The sequence below is a fragment of the Pollachius pollachius genome (genome assembly GCF_949987615.1).
Source record: "Pollachius pollachius genome assembly, chromosome: 9".
Classification (NCBI taxonomy): domain Eukaryota; kingdom Metazoa; phylum Chordata; class Actinopteri; order Gadiformes; family Gadidae; genus Pollachius; species Pollachius pollachius.
Window position 1 is genome coordinate 18,569,168 of NC_136942.1, and position 15,967 is coordinate 18,585,134.

Genomic DNA, 15,967 nt, shown 5'->3' on the forward strand with positions numbered 1-15,967 from the left:
GAGTTAGTGTGGCAAAACAGGAAACAGACAAATGAAAAACTAAAGCCTTGCTGAAGTTGTGACATACTTACTTTATTGTGGGATGAGTAAAGCCTTACATTTTAACATAAAAGGTGTCAGACAAAACCTAATAAATTATTACTGAATAATTACTCATCAACTAATCAACCTGCCTTACAACAAACACCTGCACTATTACACCAGCAGGGGGCATGGGGCTAAAAATATATGCAACGAGAGCTGCAATATGTACTTTAGTTAACAGTAAGTCTTTGGTATTTGTCCATGAGATATTCCTATCAAATGTCAATCATCAGCCCAACTTGAGTGCATATATCACTTTATTCACATATTCCAATAATTTACATACAATATAGACACAATCATTCATATAAATATTGTGTTGCATTTTCCCATGTTTGGTCACAAACAGTATCTGTTAAACACTCCTACACATAAACATTCAGGTCCAACAGTCGATCAGTAGAACTGGCGGAAACAACAGAAAGAAAGTGCCATGGTTCAAAAGTAGGTTCTACATGTAGTTTTAATACAGTGCTGAATGGTGCCATAAGAGTAGGCCTACATGTAGATTTTATACAGTGCTGAATAATGCCATAAGAATCTGAAAAATGTTCATTATTATAACGGCATGAAAAATAAGGCTTTGTCATCATTTTTATGTTTTTTAGGCTCAGTGGTGAGTAGAACATGACGTTGGCATGCCTACAGGAGCTGAATGCAGTGATTACCATGTTGTTCAGCGAAACGCCTCACAAACTTATTTAGATCCAAAGCTTTAGTGCGTTTGGATTCAATGCTGAGTACAGCCAAGCTTGACAATCTCTTATCTGTCACAGTAGACCGCAAGTAACTCTTTATGATCCTAAGAGTTGAAAAGCTTCGTTCACAAGATGCACTGCTCACTGGTAAAACTACTGCTATTTTACACAACCTGAACAACTCATAAAAAACCTCCTGGTATGGGTCCAAAAATTGAGCAAACTCCATCCGAGTGGTAGGACTTTCCATTTCCTTCTTTTTTCTCTCCAGTACTCTCCTTGTCTGATGCAGTATGTGTTTAAGATCCTCAATATTTGAATCATAAGCATTTGCCAGTAAAAGAACATTCTCCTCTCTCAAAAAAGTAATACTTGACGGATTTAGTGCTTGCATGATGTTACAATTTGTGTTGGAAAACCTTCCGTCTCTTTCTCCAATCACGCTATCCATAACTGGATAGTACACATTGGCACAAAAAGTGTGTTTGCTATCTAGAACTACATGCTGTCCCAAGGTGGAAGGGATGGCACTATCTTGAAGTGCCTTTGATGTCTGTCTGTACCTCTTTCGGTTTCGCTGAGTTGTATCAATGCTACTCTTTTGGCATACATCAAGTGCTTCACTCCACAGTTCATCAAAAGAGGCTTCACAACGATAATGTAACAATGTATCCTTAAGTGCTGCAATTAGTTCAACAGCCTTAGCATAGACCACTGTTTAAGACTGGAGCATCTCTGACAAATATTTAGCGTCACTCAAGACCTTTCAGAACAGTACAAGGCATCCAACAAAATTCTGATCAATCTGGACCAATATCCCTCTTGCTTCAACAGCTCTTTGTGGATGCTTCTCAGATGCAATATTTTCAAGCACCTGTACTACTGCAGGCAATCTATCCATGACATTACGACGAGTATCGCTTAGCCTTTGGAGTTCCCTTGGAGGGCCATCAAACATCTCTCGCTGCACTTGTAGCCATTGGTTATGGACATAAGAGCCAGACATGAATACATACATACATTCCAGCGATGAGAAGTGTCCTGCATCAGTAACACTTTTAACAGAGTCCACTATGACCAAGTTTAAGCAGTGTCCACTGCAATGAACATAGAAAGCATGTTTGGCTACTCCTTTTATTTTAGCTTGGACACCTGCATATACCCCGATCATAACTGCAGCGCCATCATAGACCTGGCCTACAAGGTTGTCCTTATATTCAAGCCCATATTTCTGTAGAAAGCTAATGATCTTGCCTGTTAATGCAGCCGCATCCAGGCTCTCTGCCTCGTCAAACTCTAAGAAGCTCTCAAGTACCGCACTGTTGTAGTAGTACCTAAGGACAAATAACATTTGCTCCTTTTTCTGAAGATCTTTCGTTTCATCAACAAGAACTGAGAACTGTGCGCTCTTTTTCACCTCTTGAATGATTTCTTCTTTAACCCATTTGTGCCGGCTGCTGCGCGGCGCAACATTGTATCTAGTAGATACAATGTTGCGCCGCGCAGTAGCCGGCACAAATGGGTTAACCATTGCAGCCAAACATTCCAGTATTTCATTTTGTATTGTTTTACCAGTGTACGTTGCATTTTTAGCTTGCTGTTCAAGTCTCTTTTTTATCACAGGGTCATGGTTGCCCAGCAAATCTAACATGGCCAGAAAAACAACTTTTTTTTCTGAGTCAGGAGACTCCCTGTGTCCCCTCTGGGCTGTGTTTTCTGTGGCATTGTCTGATGCCTCATCATCCCAGCCAAAGAGTATTGATATTATTAGTAATGGCTAATTGCCAAATCGAAAAAATAACTTCACAGTGTGTCTTTTTCCAATGTATTTTTTATCATTCGTAGCGTTGATCAGCAGAGAAATAGTTTGCCAAAGTCGTTGACGTCGCTTAGCAACCGAATACGCTGGGGTTGATAAATTACTGGACTGCAGAGTGATACAGATGACAGATGTGAATCAGAGGTAAAAAAAAAAAAAAAAACACTTGACAGCGGTCAAATATGCTGGACGTGAGCATTCCATTGCATTGAGAAGAGCTGTGTAATAAACAAAAATAATTGACAGCTGAACGTTAGGAAGGCCCATGCAAGTGAATGGAGCAGTCTACAGCATTGAGAATAGCCGTGTAATAAGTAAGGGATAATGTATAGAACGCCGTCATTATCGGGAAAATAAGCCTAGACAGGGCGAACAGGACACCGACGCGCAGCGAAGGTGTCTTGCTTCGCCCTGAAGGGGCTTATTTTCGATAATGACCGGCGACGTTCTATAAATTATCCCGCTTATTGCACGGCTACTTGCCAAAACGAAAAAATAACTTCACATGGTGTGTCTTTATACAATTTATTTGTTACCAGCATTCGTAGTGTTGATCAACAGAGAAAAAGTCCGCCAAAGATGTTAACGTCGCTTAGCAACCGAAGACGCTGGGGTTGAAAAGTTACCGGACTACTTGAGGAGTGATGCCAAAGACGTCATTAGAGGCAAGAAGTCATTTGTTTTCCTTGACAGCGGTCAATTGTTTAGCAACGGTGAATTCTCAAATATAGCCTAATTCACAGCCGGAAGTTGTGAAGAGCCCATGCAAATGAACGAGCGCTCCACGGCATTGAGAAGTCCCGTGTAATAATCCATAATTATTCAACTCGATTTTTTTTTTGATTTTTTTTTTACAAGTGGTGGGTATTAAATTAATCTTGACGAAATCTGGTGGGGAAGCATCCCGGCGTAATCAACGCCTATGGGTAAAGCTAAAGATCTATAGGGTGCCCTTTGTAAACTTTTGCTGCTCACTTGTAACGTGCTTCACTTGTTCCAGATATATCTTAAGCTTTGCTTCTTTTGTCCCGGATTTAGAAAATAAACAGCCCTCGTAAATGCACCACAATTTTCATGTTACTTTTTCTAATATATAAAATTAGAATTATATGTTAAATCTAAATCCTTAATCTAAATCTACATTTTATATCTAAATCTAATCTAAATGTTAAATCTGAAGTTAACTCTAATATATAAGTGTGGGGGGGGGGGGGGGGGGGGGGTCGCTGTCCTCGGGCTCAGGCTACATTACCTTTGTAGCCCGAGGAAATGATTATCTTCTCGTTGCCAAGAGCCATTCCAAGTAAATCTCAATGAGGTTTCACAGTAAGGCTAAATTGCCTGATTTAAGATGCATTGTGTTTGGATCCCATCTTGGATGTTTCTGCTCTTAGATTAGATAAAAAAAAGATGACGGGTAGGAATAACTGCAATAAATAACCATAGGTCTGGTGTTGCAAAACACTGTGAGTTCTGCATAGTTAGCCAACTCTGGAAACAAGCTTCCAGAAAGCAAGCTTCAATTATTGCTTTTTATGATGAATTACAAACAGGGATTTTTAAATTGACTACTCTGTCTGAGGAACTGATTAGATAGGTAGAAACTTCTAACAACCCTTTGGAGGAAATGAAAGTGCCATTGCAGCTTCAAGACAGACATAACACCACACATTTCCTCATATAGCTTCCATACTTAATAACTTAAAAATACAATAAATAAATTCCAGGAAAAGTATTTTTCGTGCATTGTAAAACCTTATGGCAGTTGGTATACAAGACTTCCTGTGTCTCTCGCTTTTGCAGATTGGTGTAATCAGTCTCTGAAGGTGCTGCTCTTGATCACTTTCAGTGCGTGGAGTTGGTGATTGGGGTTGTTCATTCAGTTCTGGCCTCTGCAACCTGCTGGACCATTTGTTGCTCAGCCCGACCACTGAGCCGGCCTTCCTGATCAACCTTTCCAGTCTGTTTTTGTCCGCTATGCGGGCACCTTCTCCCCAACAGACCACAGTGGAAAACAGAGCACTGGCCACCACTGAATGGCAGACAATGCACAGCAGGGGTTGGCAGATGTTGAATGACCTTAGCCTCCTTAAGAAATGCAGTCGGCTTTGTCCCATCCTGTACACCGCCTCCATTTGACTCATCAAGTCCAGCTCACCGTCAAGCTGCAAACCAAGATACCTGTGGTTGGCGACCACCTCCATCTCAGTGCCCCTGGTGATGATTGGTGTTGGTTGAATCTCCTTCGTTTTTGTGGTGTTGAGATGGAGGTTATTGTGTGCACTGCACTCCACAATACTTCAGATTATAACCTGAAGTTAATTTGACAGCTGGGCAGTTTCTGAATGGTCAACCTGAATGGTCAACTAAACCTTTAGCAAATGATCAATGAGCATGAGAGCAAGTGTTATCACCTCAATGCAAATGTGTGAGTGACATAAATAACAGAAAGGATTTACATGAGCATATGAGTGATTTATAAATAAAGAGTAAAAAGAAATATGTAGAGCTTTTAAAGATGTTTTATTTTGGTTTCATAACTCTGGTGCGGTCCCTGTTTCAAAGAAACACAAAGTTTGCATTTTGTTACCATTTTACATGGCATGGTCACTCATTTTGGTTTGGACTGTGTGGTTCTGTTGCGTCGACTGTTGTGTCTTTTTGGTGTCCCACAATTAGAAGCCCCGCCCCTCCAGGGTCAGAGGTGGCTATTAGCCAGTGGTCGTTGTCATTCTCAGCCTTGTGCGAATCCAGGAAGGTATGGGCTGTGACTTCATACTCAATACAATGTGTCAATTTCTCAATGTTTAGTTTTGAACATGAACAGGTAATTACCAAAAGACTTGTTCACCCAGAACAGCTAGGGCCTTGTTTGTCTTGCAGTGTACGATCAACACTTTAACATTTGCATGTTGGGATTTCAAGTAAATGTGTCAATAATCTCCAACTCCATCTACAGATGGAGTTGGAGATTAGTCAATGCTATTTCAAAAAGCTTGACACAAGGGGTATTGCAGAAACTGCATATTGACAGCATTGTTCCCCTTTTTAAAAGAGGGATGCTGTGTAGTTATAACAATGTATTATAGGTGTAGCTGTGACCGTGGAGATGACAATATTGAACATAATAATGATTATCAATGGATGGTTATTTAAGGTTAGGACATGGCAAAACATCTAATATGACAGAAATGAACATGTGATTTCTTAAATCTCATCAAAGCACAGATTCGAAAAAGAAATGAAGAAAGAAACGGTCCAATGAGAATAAATCATGAAATAACAAAAAGGCTAGAGGGCTGAATATAACTCTCTAGGGAAGTATGGAAATAATACACATTAATACTTATTATAATCTCGAAATATAGCATAGGAATATAACAAGAATGGCTGGGTGCATGAGGAAGAGATGATAGCATTTTGAGTTAATATAGAGCAAATAGATATGAGGTCAGACTTACAGGGGCGGGCAGACCCTCATATTCAAGCCTCTCCTGGGGGTCAAAGTGCACAATCTTCCACCATGACAGGAAGGAACTATCCATATTCAAACTCACTTCCTGTAGGCGGGACTTATTTGCACACTAATTCAAGGAAAGAAGTGTCAGCAACAACTTTGGCCGTCTCCGAATTTGTTGACGTGTTACCCACAAAGTGCACCCTTTGAGTGATACATATTTGGAAATCAATATCTGGACTGACTTTATTGTGAAGGGCAAACCTCCATATCTGGATGATCTCACGAGGCTACAACTTAATAATCGTAATTTGCTGTATTATAAGAGATTTAATTAATTTATTCTGCACCATATCCCACGATGCATAGCGGTTTCATCGGATTCATCCAATACATCTGGTGACATCCTACAGGTGTCATATTGTTTATATGACAAAAGTCATGTCCCACCGATAGATGTCCAACTCATGCGTACAATTTTTCACTATTACCTGCCTCACTTTTTCTTATTAACTATAAGGGAGTATGAAAACAAGTAAGCTCATACATCCCCAACCCAACACAGAACCCATCCCCACTGAACACAGAGTACAATCTACTACCATCAAACCGGAGACATAGGGTTCCAACATTCAAAAAGGTTAGACTGAAGAACTATTTTGTTCACCAGTCAATCCTACTGACTGTTGCTGTAATGTCATGATGAAAGTATGTATTTTTATTTAGATTGTGGGTCCTGTCTTGATGTCCTGTTTTTGATATCCTGTCTTGATTTCTTGTCTTTGATGTTTGTAAATAGAGCTGTTGGGATGCAAGACAAATTTCAGACTTGCTCTGACAAAGTATTATCGTATTGTATCGTATACGTCCTAATTCCTATTACCTGCCTCACTTTTTCTTATTCACGATAAGGGAGTAGGAAACAGGTGAACAAATTCCGACACAGCTACTGTGTTCGCAACATGAGGCATACATACATAAGTGCCAAGTAAATGTGGGGACTTAAAGAGAAAGAGAACACAGGCCTACACAATAAGGAATACCCCAAGTTACACAACACAGCGTGTTGAACCGTCCAGAGCTGGACACATAGTGATTAGATAGATGAATTATTAGATAGCAGTATATGATTATTCACAGCACCAGCAAAACCGCTTGTTCTCAGAGCAAAACTTTGTCCATAATACAGAGGTGTTCCAGAAGAAGTGTGTGATGTGGAGAACATTTCAGCTGCTGAACATTAGCTTATTAATATCCAAGCTTTGGATATGAAAATGGTTTTTGATTTGTGTGAGGTGTAAAAAATAAGAATTCTACACTGAGTAAAAAAACACGTTACTGCAATGCAAAAAATAACCCATCTTTTAATAACTTGTGGCAGAATATTTGACACAGCAAACAATTTTACATTGTCATTCACATTATAACTTAAAAATAAAACACATTTAAGCTGTATTAGTCAAGGAAAGAACACTTTCAAACTTGAAATTTGTGTTTATACACGTGAACCACTAAATGTCAGTACTCTGAGTGCTTCTTGTACTGCCTTTTTCTGTCTTGCATTTTAAGGTTTTGTTTTCCAACTCCAGCTACCCAAACTTTTAATGCTTACAGATAAAACCGAATTATTCTTATCTATAAGAGCCAGCGTTTTAACGGCTAATCACACAAATCACACGCATATCATGGGACCCAAAATCAATGGGATTTTTTCTTGCGGAACCACACTGCGGCGCTCTGCTGCCCTCTAGCAACGTCAGGGTGAAGTAGGAACCGACTGTCAGTGTTGCCAGATTTGCCAGATTTCCCGCCCAATCTGGCAACACTGCCGACTATGTAGGACGCAAGGTTACTATGACAATACCAAACACAAAACGACGTACAGAGGGAGGAACTACATTGAAATGTGTCTTAACTAAGCTTGAGTACGTTTTTCTTACAATTGCAATATGGCAAATATCAGAAGTTACTGCCTCAACGTCCGAGTTGGAAACTGGAACGAAGATATGTACTTAGCGGAGGTTAGTGAAACGAAGAAGTCAGCCGTGTCCATGCTCCGCTGGATACTGTGGATAAAAGTAGGCCTACAAGTTGTTTACGTTGGTGTTCATGTCTTTCAGGCTGAGTTGAAAGATTTTGTTGAGAGAAAAGAGAGGGGCCAGCTCGCTGTCCAGAAGAGCAGCTTCCTGAACGACAGCCTTCTTCAACAGGTGAAGCGGTTCAGCGTGTTGATTGCTCTGCCGCCGCTTCAACCCGTCCACCTCTTAAAACACACACACAGAATGCCCCCAAAGGGACAGGCATACAGGAGGCTGTGGGGGCCTGTTGACAGTTTAGAATAGCGTATCAATTAAAATGCCTTACATGATTGATCTATAATGTCTCTGTGGGCCTAACAAATGAACCATGACCGTAATAGGCCTAAAGGGACGTTACCTCCTGTGGGGACTGGGAGAACGTGTCCCCAACAATGTTGGATGAGAGCTCATATGTCTCGAACAATATTTCCTCGTAACGTCTAGCGATCGGACTATAGGAATGAAGTATCAGCGCATTTGCATGCCAGTTCGTCTCCAAGCCATTGATTGAGGAATACATGTTCGGCTCAAAGTTTATATATATATATATATATATATATATATATATATATATATATATATATATATATATATAGGCTATATATGTATATATATATTACTACTATATAATAGCAGGCCTGTCGCACAAGTTACTCAAGTTGGTGAGTGCGAATGTGCCAAGCAGCCTACAGCTAACAAACACACACACAGCATGCGAAAACGCCAAACGGTGTTTTTGCACATGTAAATAGTTAATCGCGTTTGTTTAAAAGTTTTGAGTATACCCCTCCATAGCGTAGTCGATTGATCCTCGAAGAAATTAAATCATTTTTCGCCCAAAACCTCTCTAAAACCTGCTTTGATATACTGTCAGCTGACATTTTTCCATATGTTTTTGTAATTTAGTCTGGTTTGTTTGTCCGAGTTCGTCATGGTAACGACGGGGGGCGGGACTTAGCGACAGGTCTATTTTCAATCGCAGTGAGATCAAAAATAGTTATTTCAAGCTCGGAGCAGGGGGGGCGCGCCCCCAGGTTGGGAACCAGTGCTATAGACCCTAGAGTATCTGTGGTGTAAAGGCTGGGACGAATTTCGAATTATAAATATGTACAATCCATAACGTTAGCTCTCTGGCTCATAGCTCAGCGGACTAGAACACGTTCCGTTGCCAAGTCGTAGCTACGGTCTGTCCTATTTATGTGAAAAACGTTATATTTGGATTGTAAAAGCATGAAAATATATATGAATGATCTTGCTTTCTTTTCTTTGGCAAGTGACCATGGTATAAGCGGGATAATGTCCTTCGAGGTGTCAAAAACGTGTTTAATCGATCGTAATTAAAGGAGATTACGTTTTGAGGGAGATGAACTCAAACAGAGTATACATGTTTGAGTTCATCTCCCATGCATGCAATACTAATAAGAAATTGCATAATTATTAAAGTTTTTGTATTGTTTTATTATGTTGGCAAGCAAGAAGTAGAATGAATGGGATAATCAGTCTTATTAAAAGGGTTTGGGCAACCAACCGCACAAGATATGATTGCGGCTCTTGTTGGTCTCGTCTCTTTCTGCCAACGACATGCGCGTAGAGCGGCGAGTGACGGAGAGTGATGTAGACTGATAATCCCTCTATACGACCGTGTCTGCAGCGCCTGCTTGCCTCGGCACATTGCCATATCGACTGATTTGAGTGACGTAGCTGCTTGTGCGAAGGAGTGTTCAAGTGTTGGAGCGCAGAAGCAGGTGACACAGGAAGACCGGCTGGTTGCAGGGTTCATTGTAGAAGACATGCTTCCCCTGTCGACTATTGAATCGTTCAGATTTAGAAAAATACTAGATAAAATACCCGCGACTCGCAAGCCAAAATCCGACAGGAAGACATTTTCCGATTACCTGAACAAGTGTTATACCGACATGGAATCGAAGCTCAAAATAATTTTCGGGTCCTCCCTGGATCATGTGTCCTCCACCGCGGACATTTTGTCTGCCAACAACAAAAGTTACTTAGGAATGACGGTGCACTGGATAGACCATTACTTTAAAACTTGAGAAGGCTGCTCTTGTCACGGTTAGTGGGTGGCAGGCAGGAAGGTAGGACCCAAAAACAGACAGTTCAGGGAAAGGATAATTTATTAACGCAAAAGGCAAGGAACACCGAGAACACAGGTAACACACAGGACACAACTCACCACAAACTACAATGATCCGACAAGGAACAAAGGAAAGACAAGGGCTTAAATACCAAACACAGGACACGCAACGAGTAACAGCTGAAACACATTAGGGGAGGGAGCAGTAATCACACAAGAGGGAAACTTGACAGGTCATGGGGAGAAACAAGACAGAGATACCAAAGTAAAACGGGAAACACACCAAAACAAGACAAGGAAACAGACAGACCATGACAGTACCCCCCCACCCCTTTTTTTTTTTGCACGACATGCAAAAAAAAGAAAGTCAAACCCAAATATGGTGGGTGGGGGGGAGCCTGGAGGAAAGAACCCCAAAAAAATTCTGGAGGCCTGCAATTCTGCAAAGAAAACTTAACACACATGATGCGGTAACTGTGGTTCTATTTAAAGATATACGCAATACATTAACAAACATAGTTTCTTACCAGTATTGTATGCATTATCGTTATCGACTTGTGTTCCTAATATGCATGTGTCCCCCCGTTAATATACATTGCCATGGACTGTATTATGCGTTACGTGTGTTTAAACAGATGGACGCACACACGCGCGCCCGCTTTCATTAATTCTTTTACTCATACACGCACACGCGCCCGCATTCATTCTTTTTAACACTCGCGGTAAAACAATTTTCTCACTATCAAATACTCATCAATCCTAAAAGTTATGGGCTTGTACACAATGTCTGTGTCAAGGAAATATGTGTTTGCTGTACGGTGTTTGCAGATGCATTGATTTAAAAGTACAATTTATTACCGCTGTATCAGCTGTTCTTTCCCAAATAATTTACCAAGAATGTGTGGCTAGGTAGATGAGAGAAGCAAAGTGTATGCGCAAGGTGCACAAGCAACATTATGCATGCGCCCTTAAAATAGCATCTGAACAACGCGCCACTGACTTTAAACCAGGTATTTCCTGGTTTGTGACGCAATTGTTTTCTGAAACTGCAAAATAGCACCAGGGAACGTTTGTGCCAGAACAAGCCTCCTCCTTTCGCCGAATCGCCCCTTGGGGCGCAAGATCATTCCTTTATTTACAGGCGCGTGGCGGTGGAGGGAAAAGAACCCTCTGCGCCAGTTGCAAACTAGCAACGACGCATGCATCAGTGTAGAAAGTCAATTGCGCCGGATGCAAGATAGGGCCCTATGTGATGATAGGGCTATGATGTTTGTACATTAGGCTATCTACAGTACATTAAGAAATGGGAAAGTAAAGTAATAAAGTAGTGAAGTTACTTTTCAAATGCAGTAACTAGTAAAGCAATCTCATTACAATTTACAGAAGTAACTAGTAATAAGTAACTAATTACTTTTTTGAGTAACTACCCCAACACTGTGCATAGTATACTACACTTTCCATTGAACAATTACTCTGTTACCCATAAATTGACTCGTTATAATGCAATCAAATGCTCAGACACTAGCTGCTTTCTGACACACGTGTAACTGCTGATATTCTCCTGCTATACAACAACATATCCTGACATTTGTACTGTGAAAATCTCCTGAATAATACTACCCCTGAGGTAGTATTTTGTCCGTAGGAAATGTAAATGACCTTATATGTGAATGAGGAGTAGAAAGTCTGTGTTTCTCACCACTTCAGTTGGCGTGTTGATGACACTTCTGCATGTCATTGAGTGGCCCCCTAAATGATAATCAGCCTGTGGCCTTTTATAATTTTTTTAATTATATTTTTATTAAATGTTGGCCCTGCTTTTAAGTGATGAACGCTAAAAGATAGGTCTGATCTTAACCCTAAAAGTACACATCATACAATGAATTACAATAAATGCGTTCCCAGCTGCACGTGTATATAATTATTTTTATTTTTATTATTATCACAGTCAGCTGAACATTATAGGGTACCGTCCTTCCACTCCCTGTTTTCTCAGTTAAATACAGAAATCGACTACATTTGTCCAAGTGTTAGTTAAATGTGAAAATAAGCAAAAAAAGAATGTTCTCAATCTCCGGTAACGCAGACGTTTGCGACGCCTATCTTCTTCGTCGTTTCTTCTATTTGTCTCTAACTCATGCTCCAATCTTTCATCGATCGATGCTTTGGATTTTGTGGATGCAACGGAATATATGAAGCATAATTTTAGCAACATTAAAGATGATCGCGATGAGCCACACATATCCCGCACCTTGCAAGCCCACCCCCTAAACACACTGTTTATTCTACTGATGTCTGAACGACATCGATGTCCGCATATAAAGCATCAAGTGTCAATCACCCTCAGGGTGGAATCTCCTAATATACAAATGCGGCAAAAATGTGTGAAAACGGCTTATAAGTAGAAAACTATTATGCTTAAGGAGGAAATTATTATGCATGCTTCATTACGTAATAGGTGAATCAAAATGTTATACGTTGTTACATTATAGGCAAAATGTTATTATGTTATGCACTCAGAAATTTGTTACATTATAGAGTGGGGTTTCCACATTATTGCTATGGGTTTAATGAAAACTAGAGGTTGAGCACGTGCAACGTGCATGAGGAAACTCTAGTATATATATATATATATATGTTTATATAATTGGAAGACCCCACACTCCTTACTCGATTGGTTACTCCCAATGTGTGTCCCTCTAATCATGATAGTTATTTAATAAATATACAATATAATCAAATTTAAAATACATCTGTGTTTGTGTGTGTGTGTGTGTGTGTGTGTGTGTGTGTGTGTGTGTGTGTGTGTGTGTGTGTCTCCAGGTGGACCTCACTGTGTCAACAGATGGAGGGTTACACATCGGCGACACTGTGATGCTGGTGAACATGGGCGGCTCCAGCAGAGGGTGCACTGCAGTTAGCATCAATGCAGACACTAGCAGCTTGACAAACCCCCCCGGCCCAGTCATCCAAGCCCCATGCGGCGTCAGCGCTGGTCAAAGTGTACAGCCCTGCACCCGCACTGCCTTTACCATCACCAGGTACACATACACAATGGCCCACCTTCCCCATACATGCTAGCCTGTATCTGTAGCCATCTAAAGTAAGCGCCGTGGTGGTTGTGGTTATAATGCTTGCTATGTCTCTTATTTAGTATAGATGGCGCTTCTTCTGGAACACCTCTGTATTATGGGCAAAGTTTTGCTCTGAGAACAACAAGCGGTTTTGCTGGTGCTGTGAGTAATCATATACTGCTATCTAATCATTCATCTATCTAATCATTATGTGTCCAGCCCTGGACGGTTCAACACGCTGTGTTGTGTCTTGAGGGATACATGTGTGCTGGGGGGGATGGCAAGTTCTCTAATCTTATCAGTTAGGCTTCTTTGGTCACTATGTCAAGATGACCTTTTTAACTTGATGTCTCCAGATTGGGTCCATCAGGTGCAGACCACATTCTGACCAGCAGTGGATTGACGCTTGGTTAAAATTCTTCTTTGACACATTCCTTTGTTTCTCTATTACAACAAAAGCATATTTCTATTGACAGACTTCAGGTTGTCACTAAAAATATGGTATTGATGGTTACTTGACTCAGTAAAACCACCCTAAACATGTTATCTCTGTGTGGTTGTATACTTTTATTTTCTCCCTAGCTGTGTTTGACCAGTGATCTGCAGACCTTTCAAAGGGTAGGTCTAGATATTTTTATAAACGTGTGTGTGTGTGTGTGTGTGTGGGGGGGGGGGGGGAAGGCATTATTCCTTATTGTGTAGGCCTGTGTTCTCTTTGTCTTTAATGCCCCACATTCATTGTGCATTTATGTATGTTTGCCTTATGTTGCTAACACATGTAAATGTGTCAGAAGTGGTTTACTTGTTTTCCTACTCTGTTATAGTTAATAAGAAAAAGTGAGGCAGGTTATAGTGGGACTTTGTATGTATGAGTTGGACATCTATCGGTTGGACATGTATTTGTCGTATAAGCTGACACCTGTAGGATGCCACCAGATGTATTAGATAAATCAAATGAAAAGGAAAACCGATATGCATCACAGGATATGGCGCAGAATTAAATCAACATATGCTCACTTATTATACAGCGCATTTTGGTTCTTAAGTTCTAGCCTCGAGAGACCATCCAGATATTGAGGTTTGCCCTTCGCAATAAATATCAGTCAGTCCAGTAATTGATTTCCAAATATGGATCACTCAAATGGTGCACTTTGTGGGTAACACGTTGAGAAATTCTGAGACGGCCAAAGTTGTTGCTGACATTTCTTTCCTTGAATTTAAGTGTGCAAAGAAGTCCCGCCTACAGGAAGTGAGTTTGAATATGGATAGTTCTTTCCTGTCATGGTGGAAGATTGTGCACTTTGACCCTCAGGAGAGGCTTGAATATGAGGGTCTGCCCGCCCCTGTAAGTCTGACCTCATATCTATTTGCTCTATATTAACTCAAAATGCTATCATCTCTTCCTCATGCACCCAGCCATTCTTGTTATATTCCTATGCTATATTTCGAGATTGTAATTAATATTATGTGTATTATTTCCAAATTTCTTCCCTAGAGAGCTATATTCAGCCCTCGAGCCTTTATGTTATGTCATGATTTAATCTCATTGGAACGTTTCTTTCTTCATTTCTCTTTCGAATCTTTTTGCTTTGATGAGATTAACAAAATCCTACGTTAATTTCTGCCATTTTTGATGTTCTGCCATGTCCTAACCTTAAATAACCATCCATTGATAATCATCATTATGTTCAATAATGTGATCTCCACGGTCATAGCTGAACCTATAATACATTGTAATAACTAAACAGCAATCCTCTTTTAAAAAGAGGAACAATGCTGTCAATATGCAGTTTGTGCAATACCCGTTGTGTCACACTTTTTGCAATAGCATTGACTTACGGATGGAGTTGGAGATAATTGACACATTCATTGTACTTGAAATCCCAACAGGCAAATGTTAAAGTGTTGATCATACACTGCAAGACCAACCAGGCTCTAGCCGTTCTGGGTGACCAATTCCTTTGGTAATTACCTGTTCATGTTCTAAACTAAACATTGAGAAATTGAAACATTGTATTGTCATCATTTGAGAGATGAACTCTGTGTTTCTGTGCAGGACTGCATTTGGCCGTGAGTATGAAGTCACAGCCCATACCTTCCTGGATTCGCACAAGGCTGAGAATGACAACAACCACTGGCTAATAGCCACCTCTGACCCTGGAGGGGCGGGGCTTCTAATTGTGGGACACCAAAAAGACACAACAGTCGACGCAACAGAACCGCACAGTTCGAACCAAAATGAGTGACCATGGCATGTAAAATGGTAACAAAATGCAAACTTTGTGTTTCTTTGAAACAGGGACCGCACCGGAGTTATGAAACCAAAATAAAACATCTTTAAAAGCTCTACATATTTCTTTTTACTCTTTATTTATAAATCACTCATATGCTCATGTAAATCCTTTCTGTTATTTATGTCACTCACACATTTGCATTTAGGTGATAACACTTGCTCTCATGCTCATTGATCATTTGCTAAAGGTTTAGTTGACCATTCAGGTTGACCATTCAGAAACTGCCCAGCTGTCAAATTAATTTCAGGTTAGAATCTGAAGTATTGTGGAGTGCAGTGCACACAATAACCTCCATCTCAACACCATAAAAACGAAGGAGATTCAACCAACACCAATCATCACCAGGGGCACTGAGATGGAGGTGGTCGCCA

The 15,967-nt window shown here is 40.5% G+C and overlaps 1 protein-coding gene across 1 annotated transcript; it reads left to right on the top strand.

Annotated features, from left to right (window-relative positions):
• Nucleotides 1-8,007: 8,007 nt before the first annotated feature.
• On the top strand, nucleotides 8,008-15,548 carry cfap161 (cilia and flagella associated protein 161; the record flags this gene model as incomplete). The annotated part of the gene is made up of 8 exons (XM_079742910.1): nucleotides 8,008-8,079; nucleotides 8,179-8,268; nucleotides 13,052-13,269; nucleotides 13,383-13,464; nucleotides 13,885-13,920; nucleotides 14,525-14,647; nucleotides 15,193-15,266; nucleotides 15,359-15,548. 8 exons carry the CDS (start codon nucleotides 8,008-8,010, stop codon nucleotides 15,546-15,548), a joined length of 885 nt encoding a protein of 294 aa, XP_079599036.1.
• Between the last annotated feature and the right edge of the window lie 419 nt (nucleotides 15,549-15,967).